This window comes from Balaenoptera musculus, chromosome 9 (genome assembly GCF_009873245.2).
Source record: "Balaenoptera musculus isolate JJ_BM4_2016_0621 chromosome 9, mBalMus1.pri.v3, whole genome shotgun sequence".
NCBI classification, from domain to species: Eukaryota; Metazoa; Chordata; class Mammalia; order Artiodactyla; family Balaenopteridae; genus Balaenoptera; species Balaenoptera musculus.
The window spans coordinates 46,782,459-46,802,094 of NC_045793.1; the positions used below are offsets into that span (position 1 = coordinate 46,782,459).

At 46.1% G+C, this 19,636-nt stretch overlaps 1 protein-coding gene across 4 annotated transcripts in view; it reads right to left on the reverse strand.

Annotated features, from left to right (window-relative positions):
- Positions 1-19,636, reverse strand: part of MINDY4 (MINDY lysine 48 deubiquitinase 4) — a 118,035-nt gene that overhangs the window by 56,783 nt on the left and 41,616 nt on the right. For all 4 annotated transcript variants that reach the window (XR_005021245.1, XR_005021246.1, XM_036863749.1 and 1 more), the window contains one exon: positions 4,283-4,341. Coding sequence is in view for 2 of the 4 variants with exons in the window: in XM_036863749.1 (XP_036719644.1) it covers positions 4,283-4,341 (59 nt within the window). In the remaining 2 variants the exon portion in view is untranslated. The remainder of the gene's footprint in view (positions 1-4,282; positions 4,342-19,636) is intronic.

Consider the following 19,636-nt stretch of genomic DNA (forward strand, 5'->3'; position numbering starts at 1 on the left):
TACAGCCTCCTTTTCTCCCCTGGAGAAGGACCAGGCACAGCACGAGGCCAACTCCTAGAGGCTCGGCCCACTGAAATGCAGACAGATTTTACCTTTAGGGTGAAACAAAATTTTTAAACAAGTCTGGAATTTAAATGAGAACCTTTCTTAGTTAGGGTCTCTAAAAAAGCCACCCTGTGACCATGGCCTTACAAAAACACCTGAAATAAAGACCAGATGTTCACCCAGCAACACACACGGGTCTTGAAAACATGGCTCTGGGTAGAGAAAGTAAGAAAGCAAATGGGATGTATAACACAACACGATTTTACATCCATTATAAACACATGCACACAAAACAACACTAAACATTTTTGCAAGAACATACACAAGCAAAAAGGAATCCCTAAATACATGAGAGTGGTTGCTTAAGGGTCATGGGAGTGTAGCATGAGGCTAAAGGGAAATCAGGAAGGAAAGGCAAGAGGGAGACCAATGAGCAGGCTTTGCAAAGATCAATACTGAGAGTGTTAATTAAGTAACAGAGATGTGTGATTAATCCAATCCCAGGCATCTGAGGGCCAGAACAGAGCGGGAGAGTAACTGAGTGATTCCACCAGGCCCTGAAGGGTCCTTGTGATGCCTCAGCCAGACTGCTTCCTGGAGGCCCAGAGCGGGCAGGATTTAAGCCTATTTGGAGGCTTCTGTTTAGTCTAAGGCTGTCCTGAAGGGAACCAGGGCTGAAACGTGCTCTGCCTGAGCCCCATGAACTAAGTCTGAGGCTGGAGGCTGGGGGCCCAAGGGGAGCTGACTGATGGAGCCCCCAGGAAGAGGCAGCCTCCCTCGGTTTTTGCCAGGAGGCAGCTGGCGCCTGTGCAGGGAGTTGGTTCAGGACCATGAGGCAGGTCCAGATGTGGCGGGATGGCCGTGCAAAGGAAAACAAAGCACTCCAGCATGACATGTTGGCCAAGCAGACAAAACCAGCTGCAAACGCCAGTGGCTTGAAAATGCTATTTTTAAGGCCCTGGTGTAAATGCCTGGTTGAAAAGAAGCAAGGGATTTTGTTTCCCATACCATTTTATTTACCCTTTGGAGGAAAACATATACATATACTTGGTAGTACTTAATAGAGGCCCGCATATCTCTTTTTCCAGGTTCCCACCCAGTACTTCACACTGACTGCAAGATATCTTCTCCTGGAAGTGCCCCAATGCCCCGGACTCAGGATTCTCAGCACAGAACCCTTCCAGGCTTCCATTTTGATAAGACTCCATCTCCCCAACCCTCCACCAGGGACCCAGGCCAAAACCTCAGCCCTCTCCCACAAGCCACGCTGCTCCAGCCTCCAAATTATCCTGCCTGCAGAATCCTCATACGCTGCCCCCCGCCCTTTCTCTCCCCACTGTTACAGGAATGTGTTGTCATTTTTCTATTTGTTCATCAAGCACTTTACTGAACACGCATGATGTGCCACTGGTTATGTGGGACGGAGGAGGTCCAGAGATGGTGAAAACACCACCCCTGCCTTCAAGGAGCTCACTGCCTAGAGGGGGAGACAGAGCCCCAAACAAAGAACATGACGTTAGTGCTAAAATGGAGACGGGTGCAAAGGTTATAAGAGCAGAGGGGAAGAGGCAAATAATTCTGCCTTAAAGGGTCAGGGAAGCTTCCCCTAAGAGGTAAATATTTGATCAGGGTCTTGAAATACCTATAGGATTTCCCCAGATAGAACAGGGCCCCAAGCACCTCTTCTTTGGACTATTCCAAGAGACCCTCACCAGGGTCTCCCAAACATGCAGACTCCTGCCCCTAAAATCCATCCTCCACGCACATCCAGAGATGGCCTCAAACATCGTTCACTTCACATCTCTGCTTGACAAGACCTTGCTCATCCATCAAAGCCCAGTCTAAATGCCACCTCACTATGGAAACTTCTGGAACCCACCACAGACTTGGCCTACTCACCTCCTGAAGCAGTGAGGAGCTGCTGGTCATCCACTTTGTGTGTTGCTATCAGGGGTCACCTCTATTCCTTCGTCTCAGCCAGCCCCACCCTCCAAGAAGGCAAGGCCACTTTTCATCACGGTGATGAAAAGTGCTTTGACAGCCCTGTATGTGCCCAGGCATGTAATGCTAACCAAAGTTTGCTGACTTGAACCAAAGAAAGATGAGTTGGGATGGGGAAGGGAATGCTATTCCTTGTTTCTGAGCCCCCACCCCAAACTTCTCTTCCCCTTTCTCTGGGTGACTTGGTTGCATGCCCTCTTATCTTTTATCTCCGTCCTCTTCTCTAAATCGTCAGCTGAGCCACCAGCAAAGAGGGGTCGGCCTCCCTCCGGAAAAGGCACACACACTTTAAACAGCTGGGTTCTGAGAGAATTGCTAAAAGCCTTCCTCCCAATAGAAGCCCTCTGGGTTCCCAAGGCCGGGAACTGCTTCACTTTATGTCCAAACAGGAGTGGCTTTCATTAGAAAATCTTAAAGCGCTTCACAGAAAGGCTTCGGATGCCAGCCTTTCCCGGCTCCGGGCTTCATTCTGCACAGCCGTGTGCCCAATGAAATCTGCCCCTTCCTGGGTGGGCCAAATGATCCCACCAGCCATTTCTGATGATTAAAACTCTGAGGGGGCTTCCCTGGCAGCGCAGCGGTTAAGAATCCGCCTGCCAATGCAGGGGACACAGGTTCAAGCCCTGGTCCGGGAAGATCCCACATGCCACAGAGTGACTAAGCCCGTGTGTCAAAACTACTGAGCCGGGCTTCCCCGGTGGTGCAGTGGTTGAGAATCCGCCTGCCAATGCAGGGGACACGGGTTCGAGCCCTGGTCTGGGAAGATCCCACATGCCGCGGAGCAACTGGGCCCGTGAGCCACAACTACTGAGCCTGCGCGTCTGGAGCCTGTGCTCCGCAACAAGAGAGGCCGTGATAGTGAGAGGCCCGCGCACGGCGATGAAGAGTGGTCCCCGCTTGCCGCAGCTAGAGAAAGCCCTCGCACAGAAACGAAGACCCAACACAGCCATAAATAAATAAATTAATTAATTAATTAAAATTTAAAAAAAAAAAAACTACTGAGCCTGCACTCTAGAGCCTGTGAGCCATAACTACTGAGTCCGTGCGCCACAACTACTGAGCCCGCGTGCCACAACTACTGAAGCCCGCACGCCTAGAGCCCGTGCTCCACAACAAGAGAAGCCACCGCAATGAGAAGCCCACACAGTGCAACGAAGAGTAGCCCCCGCTCGCCGCAACTAGAGAAAGCCCGTGTGCAGCAACGAAGACCCAACGCAGCCAAAAATAAAAAAACAAAAAAACCCCAAACCTCTGAGGAACTCTTACCTCTGAGGAGAACTAAGCAGAATAAACAAACCCCTGCCTCCATCATTCGGAGGCCTGCCCCTGCCTTTCAACTTCATCAAAGCAAACTGTCAGACAGCATGTCTCACACAAGTCACTTCTAAAGGGCGAGCTGCTTTCTTCCTTCATGTTAAAGGGAGTGCTTAAAAGGAGACGAAAAGGGTGTGAACAGCTCTCAGCTCTTGTACGGCAAAATGGTCCAACAGGTAAATTGCTGGCTTCCAGGAGGAGAGCAAAGGTCAATGGCACTCAAGCCTTGTCCTTTCATGTCTGGTCCTTGGTTGTCCTCCTTTATTCTATTCTTGGCTTTTGCCAAGGCCTGCAAACACGTCAGTCTTTGGGGAGTAGAGAATTCCAGAAAGAGAAAAAAAAAAAGATGGCTTCAAAATGAAAGAGTGGATGGACATGTTCTTATCTAGATCTTGCAGAGGAGGTACACAGATGTATACACATGTGAAAGGGCACTGATCTGAACACTAAAGGTTTGTGCACTGATGCGCCTCACGATTTGTATCTTACACCTCAGGGATACGTGGGGGAAAATGTTTAAAGGATGGGCTTCTCCAGGCAGAGATATACTAATATTTTGACTGAGCACTGTCTTCTAGAGACTTCTATAGGTTCTGAGTAACCCTAAAAGAACCTCCAAATGCAGAAAAGGCTTTTCTGCCCCCTCTCTCCCAGTATGGATCTAGAAATGTCCAGACTTCTTATAGGATTTCTCTGGGAGAGATAGGCAGTGGAAGACGGATTTGGACATCAACCAAAAAAGAGAGAAGCCTGCTCTACTCACCGGGCCAGCCCCTCCTTCCTGAGGTCAGGTGGGAAGAAAGGAGCACCGCCCCCCACTCAGGCCAGCAGAGAGCGCTACCACCCACTGCCTCCCAGACAGACCAAATGAAGACCTCCTGGGCCCTGATGGGCACAGCACAGAGGCCCCAGTGGTACCCACCAAGCTGCAGCACACCCAGCTCACCATCGACCTTGCTGGATGCTGGCAACTGATTATTCCTAGAAAAAAAAAAAAAGGAAATGTCAATGTACCATAGGAGAATGACAGAGAAATGCAAACAGCAGAGAAGAGTGGGAGGAGCACTGGATGGGGCTTCAGGAGGTGGGTTCTCTCCAGCTCTGGCCAGGCTGTTCTGTGTGTGCCTTGCACCAGCACTCTCCCTCACTGAGCCACAGGTTCCATATCGGATGGGACCAAATCACCTCTGGGGCGCTTTTCAATTCTGTACACACACACACACACACCAGCCAATATAGGACGATGGACCCTGTAGTTTGATACTTCCCGAGAACCGAATGCAAGCTAATTTGCTGACGCCACTGTAATACTGCTGGGAAACACATTCACACGTGCACGTGCACACACACACACAAACACACACATCAAGTTCCTGTAATCACTGCACAGATTTTCTTATCTCATTTTTTTTGTTTGTTTCCTTTCTCCCAGCTTTCTTGTAAAGCTATCAGCAGCCATTTATCAGAAACCTCGAGAATGCACCAAAGAATACATACTGTGACCCTGACTTGTAAATCAGAGATGTGCACACAGAGCTTTCTTTAAATGGCCCACCTGTATTTCAGCTCTCTTGGGATCTTTTTTCCCTCCAGCATGCATCGATCTGAACTAAAGTAAAATCATTTTTTAAAAAGAATGTATTAAAAATAACAACATTACATCACCCCCTTGAAAAATCTATTTACAATGCTAAAAATGACAGCTCTTTTGAACGTGGCATTGAAATATATTTTCCTCCAACATCCTTGCAGGCTAAGATATGACTGAAGTAACAATCATAATCTTGCCACGGTAGGTTCTATTGAATTGGCTTCCTCCTGAAGATGTATGAAGGGGCGTGAGTGGAAGACCACGGAGGACGCGCAGTACCGAATCCCTGAGCACGTACTGCTCTGGACTCCGGGTTTCTTCCTCTGGCGCTGGAACACAGAGCTCCTCCCCCTCCCTCCCAGGCAGCCCCTCATCCTCAACTCAGAACCACAAAATTCCTACGCCCCAGGCTACCAGGATGCTGCAAGTGTTCTTGTGGGGAATGGTGAAAGAACAAGCTGGAAAGAGGAGCTAAGGCACAGAGGGGCAGCAGGAGGATGTAGAGGGGAGGGGGGTCAACACAGACGCTGTGCCCCCCTCCCCAGGGCCCAGCAATAAGGAGCTGCACTTTCATCAGAAGCCTCCGCCAGCCAGCCACACCTCTCCCCACCCCCATCCTCACTGCCACTAAAGCCGAGGACCTGAGTCCCATCCCTTCTGTCCCCTGTGTCACTATTTCACCCAGAGACTAAGGCAAGGTGTCTGAAAAGCAAGGACTGAGGCGCAGGTGCTAGATGGTCTCTAAAAGCCACCTTGAACCATTTTGAGCCGGGAACATCAGGAGTAAAGACATCTCTGGAACACCCCGATGGCGACAACGTCTCTCTTGGACCCATCTCTGCTCTCTGCCTCTTCGTCTCTCACCCAGATCACTCTCACAGACCCCTAACTGGTTTCCTGACCCCCCGTGTGATGCCCCACCCCGTGCTGGTCCCCACATCTTCACATGAGTGTCAAAGGCATCTTTCTGGAAAGCAAATCTGACCATGCCACGGCCTGGCTGAAATGAAATTCTTCCAAGGTCCCCCAACATCATTGTCAACAAGAGACATCATATTTATAAAAATGATGGCAATTATAGTGGCAAATACTTTCTGGTTCCTTTGACTGTTGCAGGCACTGTGCTAAGGGCTTTGCAAGCATCAAAAGTCATCTGCTCCTCAAAAGAGCCTTAGGAAGTAGTCAGGGCACTGAGTCTCAGAGAGGTCCAGTAATCTCCCCAGAGTTACACAGCAAATAAGTGGCAGCACAGGGATTTGAACCCAAGCAATGACTCCAAAGATAATGGCAGCAACCATGACATATACTGCTTCCTCATAAGACAAAACCCAAGCCCATAAGTGCGCCCTCTGGGCTGCCTGTGACCTGGCTACCTACCACCCCAGCATCACCTCCCTCTGCACTCTCCCACTCCACCTGCATGTCCTCCACGCTAACCTCTCAGCCCACGCCTCCACACCTTTTCACAAGCCGTTCACTCCAGCTAGGATATCCTTTGGCAAACTCACACTCATCCTCTACAGCCCCGTTGGAATGTTACCTTCTTCTCAAATCCAAAGCATGCAGTCATTCATTTCTTCACTCACTTAGCAAACATGTGGCAGCTGTCCAGCAGGTCTGTCTCCCTGCCCCAGGGAGACCCAGTTGTGTACAATAAACACACATAAATTGCAATATGACATGCTGTGGTAGGCTGGATAATGGTCCCCAAAGATATCTGCATCCTAATCCCTGGAAATGGAAAATGGTACCTTCTATGGCAAAAAGAACTTTGCAAATGAGATTAAGTTAAAGATCTTGAAATGGAAGAAAGCAGCCTGGATTATCCGGGTGGGGGCAACCTAATCACAAGTGTCCTTATAGTAGGGAGGCAGAAGGAGATCTGACACAGAAGAAGAAAGGTAGGATGATGATGGAGACAGAGGTTGAAGTGATGCACTTTGAAGATAGAAGAAGGGTCACAAGCCGAGAAATGCGGGTGGTCACTAGAAGCTGAAAAAGGCAAGGAAACAGATTCTAGTTGTTAAAGAACTAGCCCTGCCAACACCTTGACTTTCGCCCAGTGGAACTGATTTCAGACTTCAGTCTTCCAGAACAGTGAGATAATAAATTCATGTTGTTTTAAGTCACTAAATTGTGGTAATTTGTTGTAGCAGCCATGGGAAACTAATACACACAGTAAGAGAAACAATCAAGGAGGAGCAAAGGACTGTGAGGTTCTCTTGATTGCCTCTGTATCCTGCGTGCCCAGCACCGAGTCACTGCTCCATACATGGGTGCCAATACCAGAGTGACCCTCACACAAGCTAGGTGATTCACACGGGTCACACAGCTTAGAAGTGCCAGAGCCAGGGCTCAAACCCAGGCCGCTGGCTCCAAATGCTCTGTTTTGCTCTTTTTTCTATTTTATGCTTCCTTTCCCTGCCCAGAACCCTCCACGGCTTCCTGTGGACCAGGAGACAAAGTCCAAACCTCCCAAGTTGTCCCCTTGGCTCCCAAGGGCAAAGCCGCACGGGCACGCGGATGGCCACGAGCCGTGGGGAGAGGGTGGGGACGATGTTCCTGCTGTGTAGGGTACAGCTGGGCCTCTTCCCGGTCATGAGACGTCCACCCTGAGGCCATCCATCAGCTGCGAGAGCCCAGCTCAGATGCTTTGTGCCGTTTCCCATAGATCTCTTCACCAGAGGAGACTTCAGTAATGCTCACACTTAGGGAATGCCCTATTGTTCCTTTTATGTGTCCCTTTGTGGCATAAGCATTACAAAGTTTAAAAGGTCAGTTTAAAAGCATGTTCTTGCCTTTGAGTGAAAACTATTATGAAAAACAATGACAAAAAGATAAATCAAGGATTCAAAACACTTTTTAAAAATGCGATTGTGCATATAACCTGGAGACATGTGTCAAAGTGCGCATCTAATAAATCCTCAGGAGCCAGGCTGTAAACACGCGCTTGCCTGCTGGGTCTGAGGTCTCCACCTCCCAGCCAAGCTCCTCTTTGTGCCCCCAAGGGAGGGGCAAGGGCCAGGGCACCGCAGGTGTCGGGGGCTACGTAGGGCCAGGACTCAATCCCTGGATAACTGGGTCTTGGGTGGGTAGAAAGAGCCACTCAGAGACCAGAGTTCTTGCCTCTGATCCCCCGACTCTGAGTGACCTTGGGCAAGTCACCTACCTCTGTGGGTATCAGGTGCCTCATCTGTACCTTGGGGAAAGCCTGAGCAAGACCACTCGCTGTGGAACATGACCAGAAGCAGGGGCTCTGAGAGGTCTGACGTGCCTGGGTCACGTTATTCTTGAAGATGCTCAACTGCTTACACACCCAACACTCAGAAGAGTTCACCAGCTCTTAGCCTTAAAATCAGACAAGGAGATGCTCCTTCCTCTGTGTTTGGTACTGGATACTTGGCTAAATTAGTTATGATTACAAAAGAAAGATATTCCATGAGAAGAAAGATATTGATCACTTACTATATATTCTATTTGATGGAAACACTGAAGCCAGTGTGGATTGACCCCACTCATGCAGCACAAGAATCCAGAACATAAGAAATTTACATAAAATTTTCCCGAGCCAGTGATATGCCAGCACACCATGTAAAATTATCTGGAGGGGCACTTCTACAAAGCAGGTCACACAAGATTTCCCGGGGGAGAGAGGGTTTTTTTTTTTTTTTAAGTCCCACTGAAAATATGCTCAAAACAAAAAACTGTTAAATATGTGAGAAAACCATCCTCCGTAAGTGAAAGCCAACTGACACAGCAAGTAGGATTCCTAAGAACTTGAGATAATAGAACAGCAATCTAAAAGAGGCTGTAATTAGAGAGAGTAGGGGAACTTTTTATAAAAGGAATGGAAATCATGCAAAAAGAAATACAGACACTCTGAGAAAAGAATGGGCAACTCTGAAAAGCAAATACAGTCACGGAAATAAGAAAACTCTGGGGCATATAATGATGGTGATGGATAATAGCATATTAAATACATATCTTTTAAATCCACGAGTCTGCTACTAGAGGAGGAAGGAGAGCAGGGATAGATAACAGAAAGCTCTTCTCTGTAAAACACTGTCAACTAATAAATGGAAAAGGAATGATAAAATGACAAAAGTTAGAAAATCGCCATTTTATAAATTCCTAATATGGGAAAAGATCACCAATGGATGTTCAAACCATGGGTTAAAAGGTTTCTGAGGCACAGGATATTCATATGGTCTGAAAGTTAGAGATTCCTTATTAATTCCAATAACAGAGAGATTGGCAAAACCCTAACAGACTGACCCAGCCAAAATAAAACGAACTGACATCCCTGTGCTCCTGATGTGATGTAATAGGAAATACACCACATCACATATGTATTGTCCTTGTCAAAGATTGTTTAACATATACCCAATAACGAAACAGATAAATCTAGAATGTGGTCATTCTGTGAGACAACAAGCCTACATTCATCATGAAAAACTGAAAAAGGAGGGAAATTGTTTGAGAGTAAAAGAGATTAGAGAGACGTGGCAACCAAATATGAGTGAACCTTAAATGGATCCTGGGTTGAAAAACTAAAGTCTCAAAGAACGCTTTGGAGCCATTTGGGAGGGATTTGATTATGGGCTTTATGTTAGCAGATGTTACTGAGTCAATGTGAAATTTCTTGGATGTGATAATGGTGCTGTGGTTATGTTCTTGTCCTTAGGAGATGCAAGCGGAAATAGTTAGGGGTGAAATGCCATGATATCTGAATTTTACTTTCAATCAATCATCAAAAATGTGGGGGAGGGAAAAAGAGGAGAGAGAAAGAAAGAGAGAGAAAACAAGTGCAAAAAAAATCTTAGAATTGCAGAAGGTAGGTTTCACGTACGATTTTTTCAACTTTTCCATGGGTTAGAACTTTTTTAAAGTTGGGGGAAACTTATGGTAAACTTAAAAAAGGAGATTAGATACAGTGAAGAGATAATAAATTACTAGGAACAATCAGATGACATTTACTCAGAATGCAACTCAATCAGAAGAGAGATGAAATATATAAAAGAAGAATTTGGAGCCGCTGGCTCCAAATGCTCTGTTTTGAGACATGGAGGGAAAAAATTTTAAGTCCAATATACATCTAAAAGGAGTTCCAGAAGGAAAGAATAAAGAGAACGTGAGAAAGGAGATTCTTGAAAAGATAAATGCTAAGAACCTACCAGACATGAATACTCAGAGAAACATAATAAGTCTCAAATGATACACATGAAAGTAAATGCACACCTAGATATGTCATCTTAAAACTACCAGAATACCAAAGACAATGAGAAAAATCTTAGAGAAAAGGTAGATAGATCATCCATAAACAACAATTACTTTAACAAAAGACATCTTTAGTATTCAAAATATTAAAGGTAAGGACAAAATGAAAACATTTTCAGACAAAGATTAAAAAAGTTTACCATCACAGACCTTCACTGAATGCACGACTAAGGGACTTACTTCAGGAGAAGAAAACTGAACCCAGAAAGAAAGAGCAGGATGCAGCAAGCAATGGCAGAAAAGAAATCTGTGAACATTTAGATAAACCTAAATAAGAGCTGACAATAAAAATAATAACAATAGCAACTAATCTGGAGGGAGCTGAAAACAAAGGGATAATACTAGACAATAATAAACAGGGAACCTGGGAAGGGGAAATGATCAGAATTAAAGTTTTCTGAAATCTTTGCATTTTTTGACAGGGTAGAGATATTGATTAAACTTAAAACTTTAAGTCAATTATGATCAAAATTTAAGAGTAAACATTAAAAGAGTAAAAAAGATAGTATATAACTTCCAAATCAGAAAGCAGAAGAAAAAAGAACACATATCAGTTAATTCACAAGAAAGTGCCATTGTGAGAAACAGTTTGGCAGTTCCTCAAAAAGTTAAACATAGAATTAACATATGACCCTGCAATTCCACTCCTAGGTATATAGCCAAAAGAACTGAAAACAGGGACACACCTTCATAACAGCACTATTCTCAATAGCCAAAAGATGGAAATAACACAAATGTCCACCAATGGATGAGTGGATAAACAAAATGTTATACATCACACAATGAAATACTAATCCACCATAAAAAAGACTGAAGTACTGATACATGCTACAACATGGATAAATCTCAAAAACATTATGTTAGGGCTTCCCTGGTGGCACAGTGGTTAAGAATCCGCCTGCCAATGCAGGGGACACAGGTTCGAGCCCTAGTCCGGGAAGATCCCACATGCCGCAGAGCAACTAAGCCCATGCACCACAACTACTGAGCCCACGTGCCACAACTACTGAAGCCTGCGTGCCTACAGCCCGTGCTCTGCAACAAGAGAAGCAACCGCAGTGAGAAGCCCGCACACTGCAACGAAGAGTAGCCCCCGCTCGCCGTAACTAGAGAAAAGCCCGTGAGCAGCAACGAAGACACAACGCAGCCAAAAATAAAAATAAATAAAATAAATAAATTTATAAAAAACAAAAACAAAAAAACCATTATGTTAAGTGAAAGAAGCCAGAGACAAAAGGTCACATATGATTCCATTTATGTGAAATATTGTGGATTGGTGGTTTCCGGGGGCTGGAAGTGGGAGGAATGGGGAGAAACTGCTTAATAGGAAGAGATTTTACTTTGAAGAGAAGAAAATGTCTTAGAACTAGGTAGAGGTGGTGGTTACACAAATTTGTGAATGCACTAAATGCCACTGTATTGTTCACTTTAAAATGGTTAAGTTAAAAAAGAAAGGAAGGGACTTCCCTGGCGGTCCAGTGGTTAAAACTTCGCCTTCCAATGCAGGGGGTACAAGCTCGAAAACCAAAAAACATAAAACAGAAGCAATATTGTAACAAATTCAATAAAGACTTTAAAAATGGTCCACATCAAATAAAATCTTTAAAAAAAAAAAAAAGGAAAAAAAGAAAGTAAAAGTATGGCAAAATCAACGTTTAAAATATAACAGGACAAATGAATTCAAGTGTATCAGTAACTATAATAAAGGTGAATAAATTAAACTTGCCAGTTAAAAGACAGACACACTCAGATTGATTTTTTAAATTAGCAATATGCTGTTTCACATGATACATGACACAAAGGAAAACAGTAAAGCATGGAGAAAAAATATATCACTTGTATGCCAACCATTTAAATGCAAATGTAGCTAAATGCTATCGGATAAAAATAAACTTTCCGATAAAAAGCATTATTAGTGATAAACCTACTTGTTGCAGAATAACAAAAGGAGCGATTCAACATGAAAACTTAGCCATCATGAACCTCTGTAAAATGGTTAATAATAGTCCTACCTCAAACGTTTGTGGTGAGAATTCAACAAGTTAATATATCAAATGCTGAGAATAGTATCTGACAGAGTAACTACTATGTGTTAGCTGAGATGATGATGATGATTAATGACGCAAGTATAACCTTGATTCCAAAAACCTAACACTTGTAAATGTAAGTGCAAAACTATGAACTAAAATAAAAGACCACTTCATCAGCCATGAGTTTGAAAAAAATGTTGACCAAGTAGGTATGCAAGAATATTTTGACATTAGAAAATCTAATAATTCCCTAGAAAACCTAGAAGTTCCCCAAAAGAGGGAAGACATGTAAAACAATCTCAATAGATGCAGAAAAAGCATTTGATAAAAATAAATACTCATATAAATTAAAAAAAATACTCATATAAATTAAAAAAAAAAAAACTTAGCAAGCTCAAGGGAAGGGAAGGGTTTTGCTTTACTTGATATGTACATATTTGAAGCCTACAGAGCATCCTAACACTGAAGCTTTGGAGGCAGTAGCCTGATGAGGATGTCCATTATCCCACGAGATTCAGAACTATACCAGAGATATGCTAGAGGCAGTATAATGAGACAAGTGAAACTGACAACCCCAGGGCCAGAGTCCAGGTTTCCTGACCCAGGTTCACCACTCTTTCTACTACCCTGCTTCAAACAGAACATCCTTTTGGAATAAACAAGAAGGTTCGATGGTAATGAAGCAAAGAGCTGTGCAGTTGTCAATGGACATACCGAAACCGGACAGATGAGCCGCAGGTCCAGCTCGTGCCAGAGAAGACTGGCATCATCTGGCAATAGACTGATTGTCTCACGTCTCAACTTCCCTTTGACCAGGATCATCTTTGTGAAGCTGCAAGGGCCATCACCTCCAGTGATTTTGGGTTTCAGCTCTTCGGGCCCACCGCACGCCCACCCACAGGCGCTGTTTGGCCGTCTGTGCGCTTGGCGTGCACCTAGGAGGCACCCTGGGAGGAACGGCTGTGCTGTGTCGTGTTCCTTCCCTGCCTTCCCAATGGTGACTCTGCACAACCCTTGTGATTTAAAGGCTCTTATCAAAGACTGAACTTCAGGAGGGGTAAGCCTTAGTGAGGTGGATCCCTGACGGCAAACTAATGTAAAAAGAACTTTTAAAGAAATTCTCCAGAGAAGAAAAGATTTCTTCTTTCGACTTTCCTGCCCTTTGGCTTCCTGCAGAGGCTCAGCCAAGCTCCCCCAGGTGAAGACAAGGTACAGAATCATGGTGAGTTAGACCTGGAAGGCACTCAGGAGTCACCTGCCATAACCTTTGGTTTTACAGATGAGGGAACCGCGCCCTGGAGAGAGGAAGGGGGCTCCTCCAGTGTCTCCACCTCCCAGTGCTCAGCCCGAGGGGATCCACGTCCCAGCCTCAGGAAGCGCTCCACCTCCCTGGGCTGTCACATCCACAGGCCTTTTTAAAATTAAGCCATCAAAGAACATGAGGTCTCTTTAAGGGCTGGGTTATCAAGAAGTCATAAGGTGCACAGATCTCAGTTTTATACCTGGCAGTTGCCAGTTCTCCAGCTGTTGACCGTCAACATATAAAAGGAATCTTTTTGTTTTCCTCTCTCTTTTCTCTTAAGGATGTGGAAAACCTGACTGGAACTGCCTGGTCTGAGATTTCCTGTGAGAAAGTGCTCTGCCTGGAATACTGTGAAAGCAATCTGCCTTAGCAATTCAGCCCAAATAAATTATCTTCCTGAAACTAGTGAAAAACTTTAATTGGGAATTCGGTTGCATACCCAAGACTCCCTCATCCGGGCTGGACAAAGGTTGGACAAAGATAGGGATCGCCCGGTGAGAACGGACTGGGAGGGGAGGGGTCCCTGATGGCCCTGCATCCTCCTGGAAAAGCAATCGGCTCAGCCTGTCGCTGGAGAGAACACACGTTGTACTCTCGCCTCCTGAACCATTGTTCTTTGAGGGTGATGATTTCTCAGCTTAACTCTCTTTCCGTATGCACCCCTCCCCACAGGCTTTGGCAAACATCCTTGGCCAGAAGTGTGCACAGCTAGAGCAAGATCCAAAACCAAGTCCAACATTTCTCCTTCCCTGAGTTGGGCTGGATTCTGGCACATTTCAGGAACAGAGAAGAAATTTACCCTGGTCACCAAGTTATCAGACTGGGAGGGTTCCTGCATGGGCACACAACTGGCAAAACAAAACTGTACCAGATGTGACCTTCCTTCATGTTATTCTCCCAGTTTGGCACGAGGCCTTGGCATACAACTGGTGTTTAATGGATGCTCCCTCTGGAAGCTGAGGAGTACTCAGGGTTCCCCTAGATAAGCCTCATCCATCTGGAAGGGCTGGAAGGGCTAACCCAGACCATCTAGTCTGTCAGGGGTGGGAATGGGAGGCAGAGCTTCTACCAAGAACCCCTGGGTCGTGGGCAAAGCAGAAATAGAATGTCAGGCTCCAGACTCTCACCTTAGCTCATTTTCATCTATCCCATGCTAGATGTTGGCGCCACTGACAGTGTTTTCTTAAGACCCCGAATGCACTGGGACCGGCTGGTCGCTCTTCCCATAAGGGATGCCCACTAGGAGGATTGGAGGCTCCTCCAGCTCCTGTCTCTCTGCCCTTCTCACAGCCTGCAGTTTCCCGGGTGTGGCTGAGCTCAGCTCCACGTGGCAACTGGTGCTGAGAGGCAGGCATTGCTCAAGGGGAGGTGAAAAGGTGGCTCCAGGGAAAGAAAAATACCCTCTTGAAGGACAAGTGGTCTCTATGGAGTGCACCTCTGGGACACAGCCAGATCCACTGAGTAACCACTCATTCACCCGATCTGTTGCTAGCCCACGATCTTCCTTCCTCTCGGTCTTGCCTCCTCCGCTCTGCCCACCAGCACTTGGCTGCGTAGCTCAGCCAAGCCCAGCCGTTGTGAGATGCTGGATGAGCCCAGTGACCAGGGATGGAGCGAGAGACATGATGTGGTAACGGGCCCACGCCGTGAGCCCCGCCCCCTCCCGGTGTGAGCCCCAGACTGCACACCCAGCAGGTGGGATCACTAAGGCTGCCCCTGATTAGGGCTCCCGGCAGCGGAGTGAGGGTCTAATAGGATGGTTCCGTCAGAGACAAAGATTCCCCCTGGCCCCGCCCTCCCTGAGGCTAGTGTGACAGCACAGGATGGAAAGGATTGCCTCTACAACCTTGGCCCGGTCCCAGGAGGTCTAAAGTCACACTTGGAGTTATAAAAGGGAAGGTTCTAACGTGCGCCTGAAAGACATTACGTAAGAGTTGCCGCTGGTTTCCATCGCGGATTGGAAAGCTGTGCGAAGATGTTTACTTGGCTGCTAGGAGAAACTGCTTTTTGGCACCATGAGTGCTCTTCACTGTCCTAATAAAGGACAACGCATCCAGGGAAGGAGCTGTCCCAACGAGAGAGGCCGACTTCTCCCAAGTCCCATTAAACATTAAACCCACTTAGGTTCTGTTTGGTAAAATATGCCAAAGGGTGGCGTAAAACAACTTCTGAGAAGAAATATTTTCATTTTAAACTCACAAAAACGTTCCCCTGCATAAGCATTAATAAAAGAGCCATAAGCAGCAAGTCTGAAACAATACTGTCTGGGTCCGAGGTTAACTTCATATCAATTTGAAAACAAAGCAACTGGGGTTCGTTTACTTTTAGAAAGGGTGAGGAGGCGTACGCTTAACTTTTTTTCTGGAGCTCCTGTCTTTCCCCAAGCAGACATGGATGAATCTTCACCTTCCCTGGGCTTCCACTGTCTTCTCTGTGACATTCTAAGGGTTCTAAGTTTTGTCCTTACAATAGGAATTGTTTATCTGGGTGTTTATTCCTACTTTACCAAGCACTTTGAAGGCACAGTTTTTAATTTACTTCTCACAAAAAGCCTGTGTGCGGGGTAGCAAAGGGACTTTTTAGCCTTACTTTAAAAAATGAAGACACTGAGGCTCAGAAAATCGAAAATCGTCCAACACAAACCAGTCCGTGGCACACAGATCTATGGCCAAATGGGGACCATACGATACTGTGAAGCTTTCTTGAGGCTTAATTTATTCATTTCAAAGGTTGGACTTTTCTTTCAAGATTATGTCTATATTTAAATTTTACAAACTTGTTTTAATATTCTTACTTAGCCAGAAAAATAATAACAACCTGAATAGTGTCTGATTTACCATGAAGTTAATGGGGCTTAAGCTTCAGGGACCCTCCCTTGCACAGGCCCCTCCAAGAGGCCCTAGCACATGTTGGCATGGTCTTCTATTTTTGTCAGATTTGCAAAAATGAGGTAATTTTATATTCTTTGTCTTCAAGAGGCACCCAAACTGTGTAAGTTTCAGGCTCACAACGTTTGGATCTGAACCTGAACCCAAGGAGTTTGTTCTTTTGTTTTCTTTTTTATTTGGCTGATCCATGAGTTCCCAGTGACCCACTATACCAAGAGATGTCCCAAAGTCTCCTCCGCCCCAGACACCCTGTAACTGTCTTGTCCAAGTTCGTACAGAGAAAGGTCCAGCCAAGACTGGCTCATGGAGCTCCCCTTTCTTCCACCCCATGCTGCCCAATCACACACACAAAAACGGAATCTCTAGCAAATTTTGACTTACACCAAAAACACAGAGGACTGATTGTTTTCTGGGCATTTCTTAGAAAAAGGAGAAAGAAATGTTGCTTTAAACCCTATTGAGCTTTGCAAACTTTGAGCATTACACCACTCACACACATAAAACCGGAGAGCTGTGGAATTTCCATGGGTGAGCCAGCCCCCGTCAGGACACGCACACCCTGGGCTAAAATTAGATGTGTCCCTGGGCCAGCTAGGTGGCCTCCCTGTGCCTCTCCAGGTAGTGCCTGCACTTGAAATGAGGTGTGAGGGTCCTCGGGTACCAACCAGAGTGTGGGAGCCTTTCCTCCCCACCCCTCTGGGGTTACCACCCCTGCCTCTAATGAGGGTTTCTCAGGTGGAGAGCCTGGCAGGGGGCGGGTATTCAGTGGGAGCTGGGATGTGGATAAGCACAGCTGCTCAAAGGTGGGGGATCTGTGCTGGAACTTTCCATGAGCCCCAAAGCAGGGGAGCGCAGGACCCACCTCACAAAGAAGTCAGGATGTGGGGACTGAGAATTTTAGCACAGGGCAAGTATTCCTTCCCAGATCCTTAAGAGGTAACAATATTCCATGTGAGTTTGCAAGGAGGGAAAAAAAAAAAAAAATCAAAGCAGCACATTCTCTTTTCTCCTTAAGAGTGGAACTTCTGCAGAAGTGGAATGAAGCCCTTTGGCAAGGCTCTGACTCCCTTGGTTTCTAGGGATCTAAATGCAAACAACACAGGCAGGAGACTGAAAGCACACGCCCTCCAAAACCCCCCCTGGAGTCCTTGCTTCTCAAGGCCACTCCCTTCTGCCAAGGTTACCTATCCCTGGCAGGGTGGACGTGCAGGGACTTGCAGACTGCAGCCCCTGCTGGACCGTGTGGGCGAGCAATGGTCCCAAGGAGCACAGCCAACGGGAAGAGCTTTGACCAAAGGTATCTGGAGCTTTTTCCAGGACAAATAGAAAAACCATGTGAAGCAGCTGGACCCACGTCGGGCAGTCTCCTGTTGGAAATGTCACGTTGAGCTTCACGATGTGGGTGTAATCAAGGAACTGTGAGTTTCGAGAAAACATCCGGAAGGTATGGAGCCGGAAGATGCGGCCAGGCTGTGGGCGTGCGCATTCCAGGCCCAACAGCGTGGGCGGGGGAGGATGGATCTGGTGAGGGAGGGTAGGAATGGGCTTCGCAGTGCCCACCAGGATGACACCAAAAGAAGCTGCTTTCTGTGCATCTGGAAAACATATATGAGCTCTTGTTTCTGTCACAGCCACTGGTTCTTTGGAGGTCAAAGGGCTCGAGGATGCCCATATACAACAAGGAAGGGGCTGTGTTGGGGTGATTCCTCGGTGTCTCCTGGGCTAGCTTTGTGTCTGTACCGTCACCTCACCCGGATGCCACCATTCCATAGTGACCCACTATGACCCTATTACATTCTTCATGGACTTTACTGAGAGACAAAAAATAGATCCTATTGACTCTTCATTTTTCCTATTTGTTCCATACAGACTTTCCCCTTTTATTTTGAAAAGTGTTAAACCTACAGGAAAATTGAATGGATTAATACCATAACACTGGCATACCCCTCACTTACAGTGACAAATTGTTAATATTTTGCCTTATTTGCTTTCCCTCTCTACTTCTCCTTCTCTCTCTCTCCAAATACACACATACACACACATTTTTTTTTTTTTTTTTTTTTTTTGCTGTACCATCTGAAAGCAAGTTGCAGATATTACATCAGCCTAACTCCTAAGAACCATAACAGCCTTCTACAAAATCCATGGGGGGTTTATTTGTAGGACAACACTTTTTAAAACCAGGATCCTTGTTTAAGCTCTCCCAGATTCCTGCGTCTGATAAGTGTACCATTTTGGAGTTATTTTCTTGAAAAAGAAGAATGATAAATCAGTCATAATGTCTTTAATGGGCCAGGTCCGTTTTTGGTTTTTATCTAACATGGATACTTTCAACTTCTCTCTCCTTCTTTTAATACACTGTGTAGGGTGGGGGGAGAAGAGGCTCTGGGTTATACAGGCGTGTGGCTGGATTTCCTTGGCAGCTTCTGGCTCTGGCTCCTAGACACTTGTTGAAATGCCCTTATAAGTTCATCTGCCCTCTGGATAGTAGCTTCTGGAACATGAACACTCAATGTGTCATTGCTCCATGAAGAGGTGAATAAGAAAAACGAGGCAGCTCTAAGCCTTGCAAAAGAGCCTCCAGTCCCCAGATAGGTACTTGGTTTGGTTTCCATCACTGACTTTTTTAGTTTGCTCAATTTTTTTTTTTTCTCATTCAAAAGAAGAAGGGAGAAGGCCAAAACAAAGTGACACTGGGAGCAAAGGAAGCTTCATCATCAATTATAGGAACGCCATCCTCCATCATGGACTTCCCCTTTCGCTACACTCCATCAAGGAATCTAATGAAGCCCCAGGCCTGGAGCAGAAGCCGTGAGAGTGTGGACCACAGCCCTGTGGGTCCAGGCAAGGGCAGCTCACTGTGCCAGCCCACCGTCCAGGCCTGGCCTCAGGAGAGCTTCTGGAAAAAAAGAAAGGTGGGAGCGCACATCCAAGTGGCCCCCGCCTCACCTGGGCCCTCAGTGTGCAGGGTGGACACACCCTGCGGAGGAGGGCCTGCTCCGTGCCTGAGTCAGGGAACCCAGCCCACACTCCTCACTGCCCTCGGCTGTAGCCCACACAATGGGGCTGAACTTTTCTCTTTAACCATCACCATCTTGCATAATCCGCCTCTAATCTCACTTCCCATCCCTTTCTTACAAAATGTTCATTTATTCAGGAACACGTCCATCCATTCAAGAAACAGGGT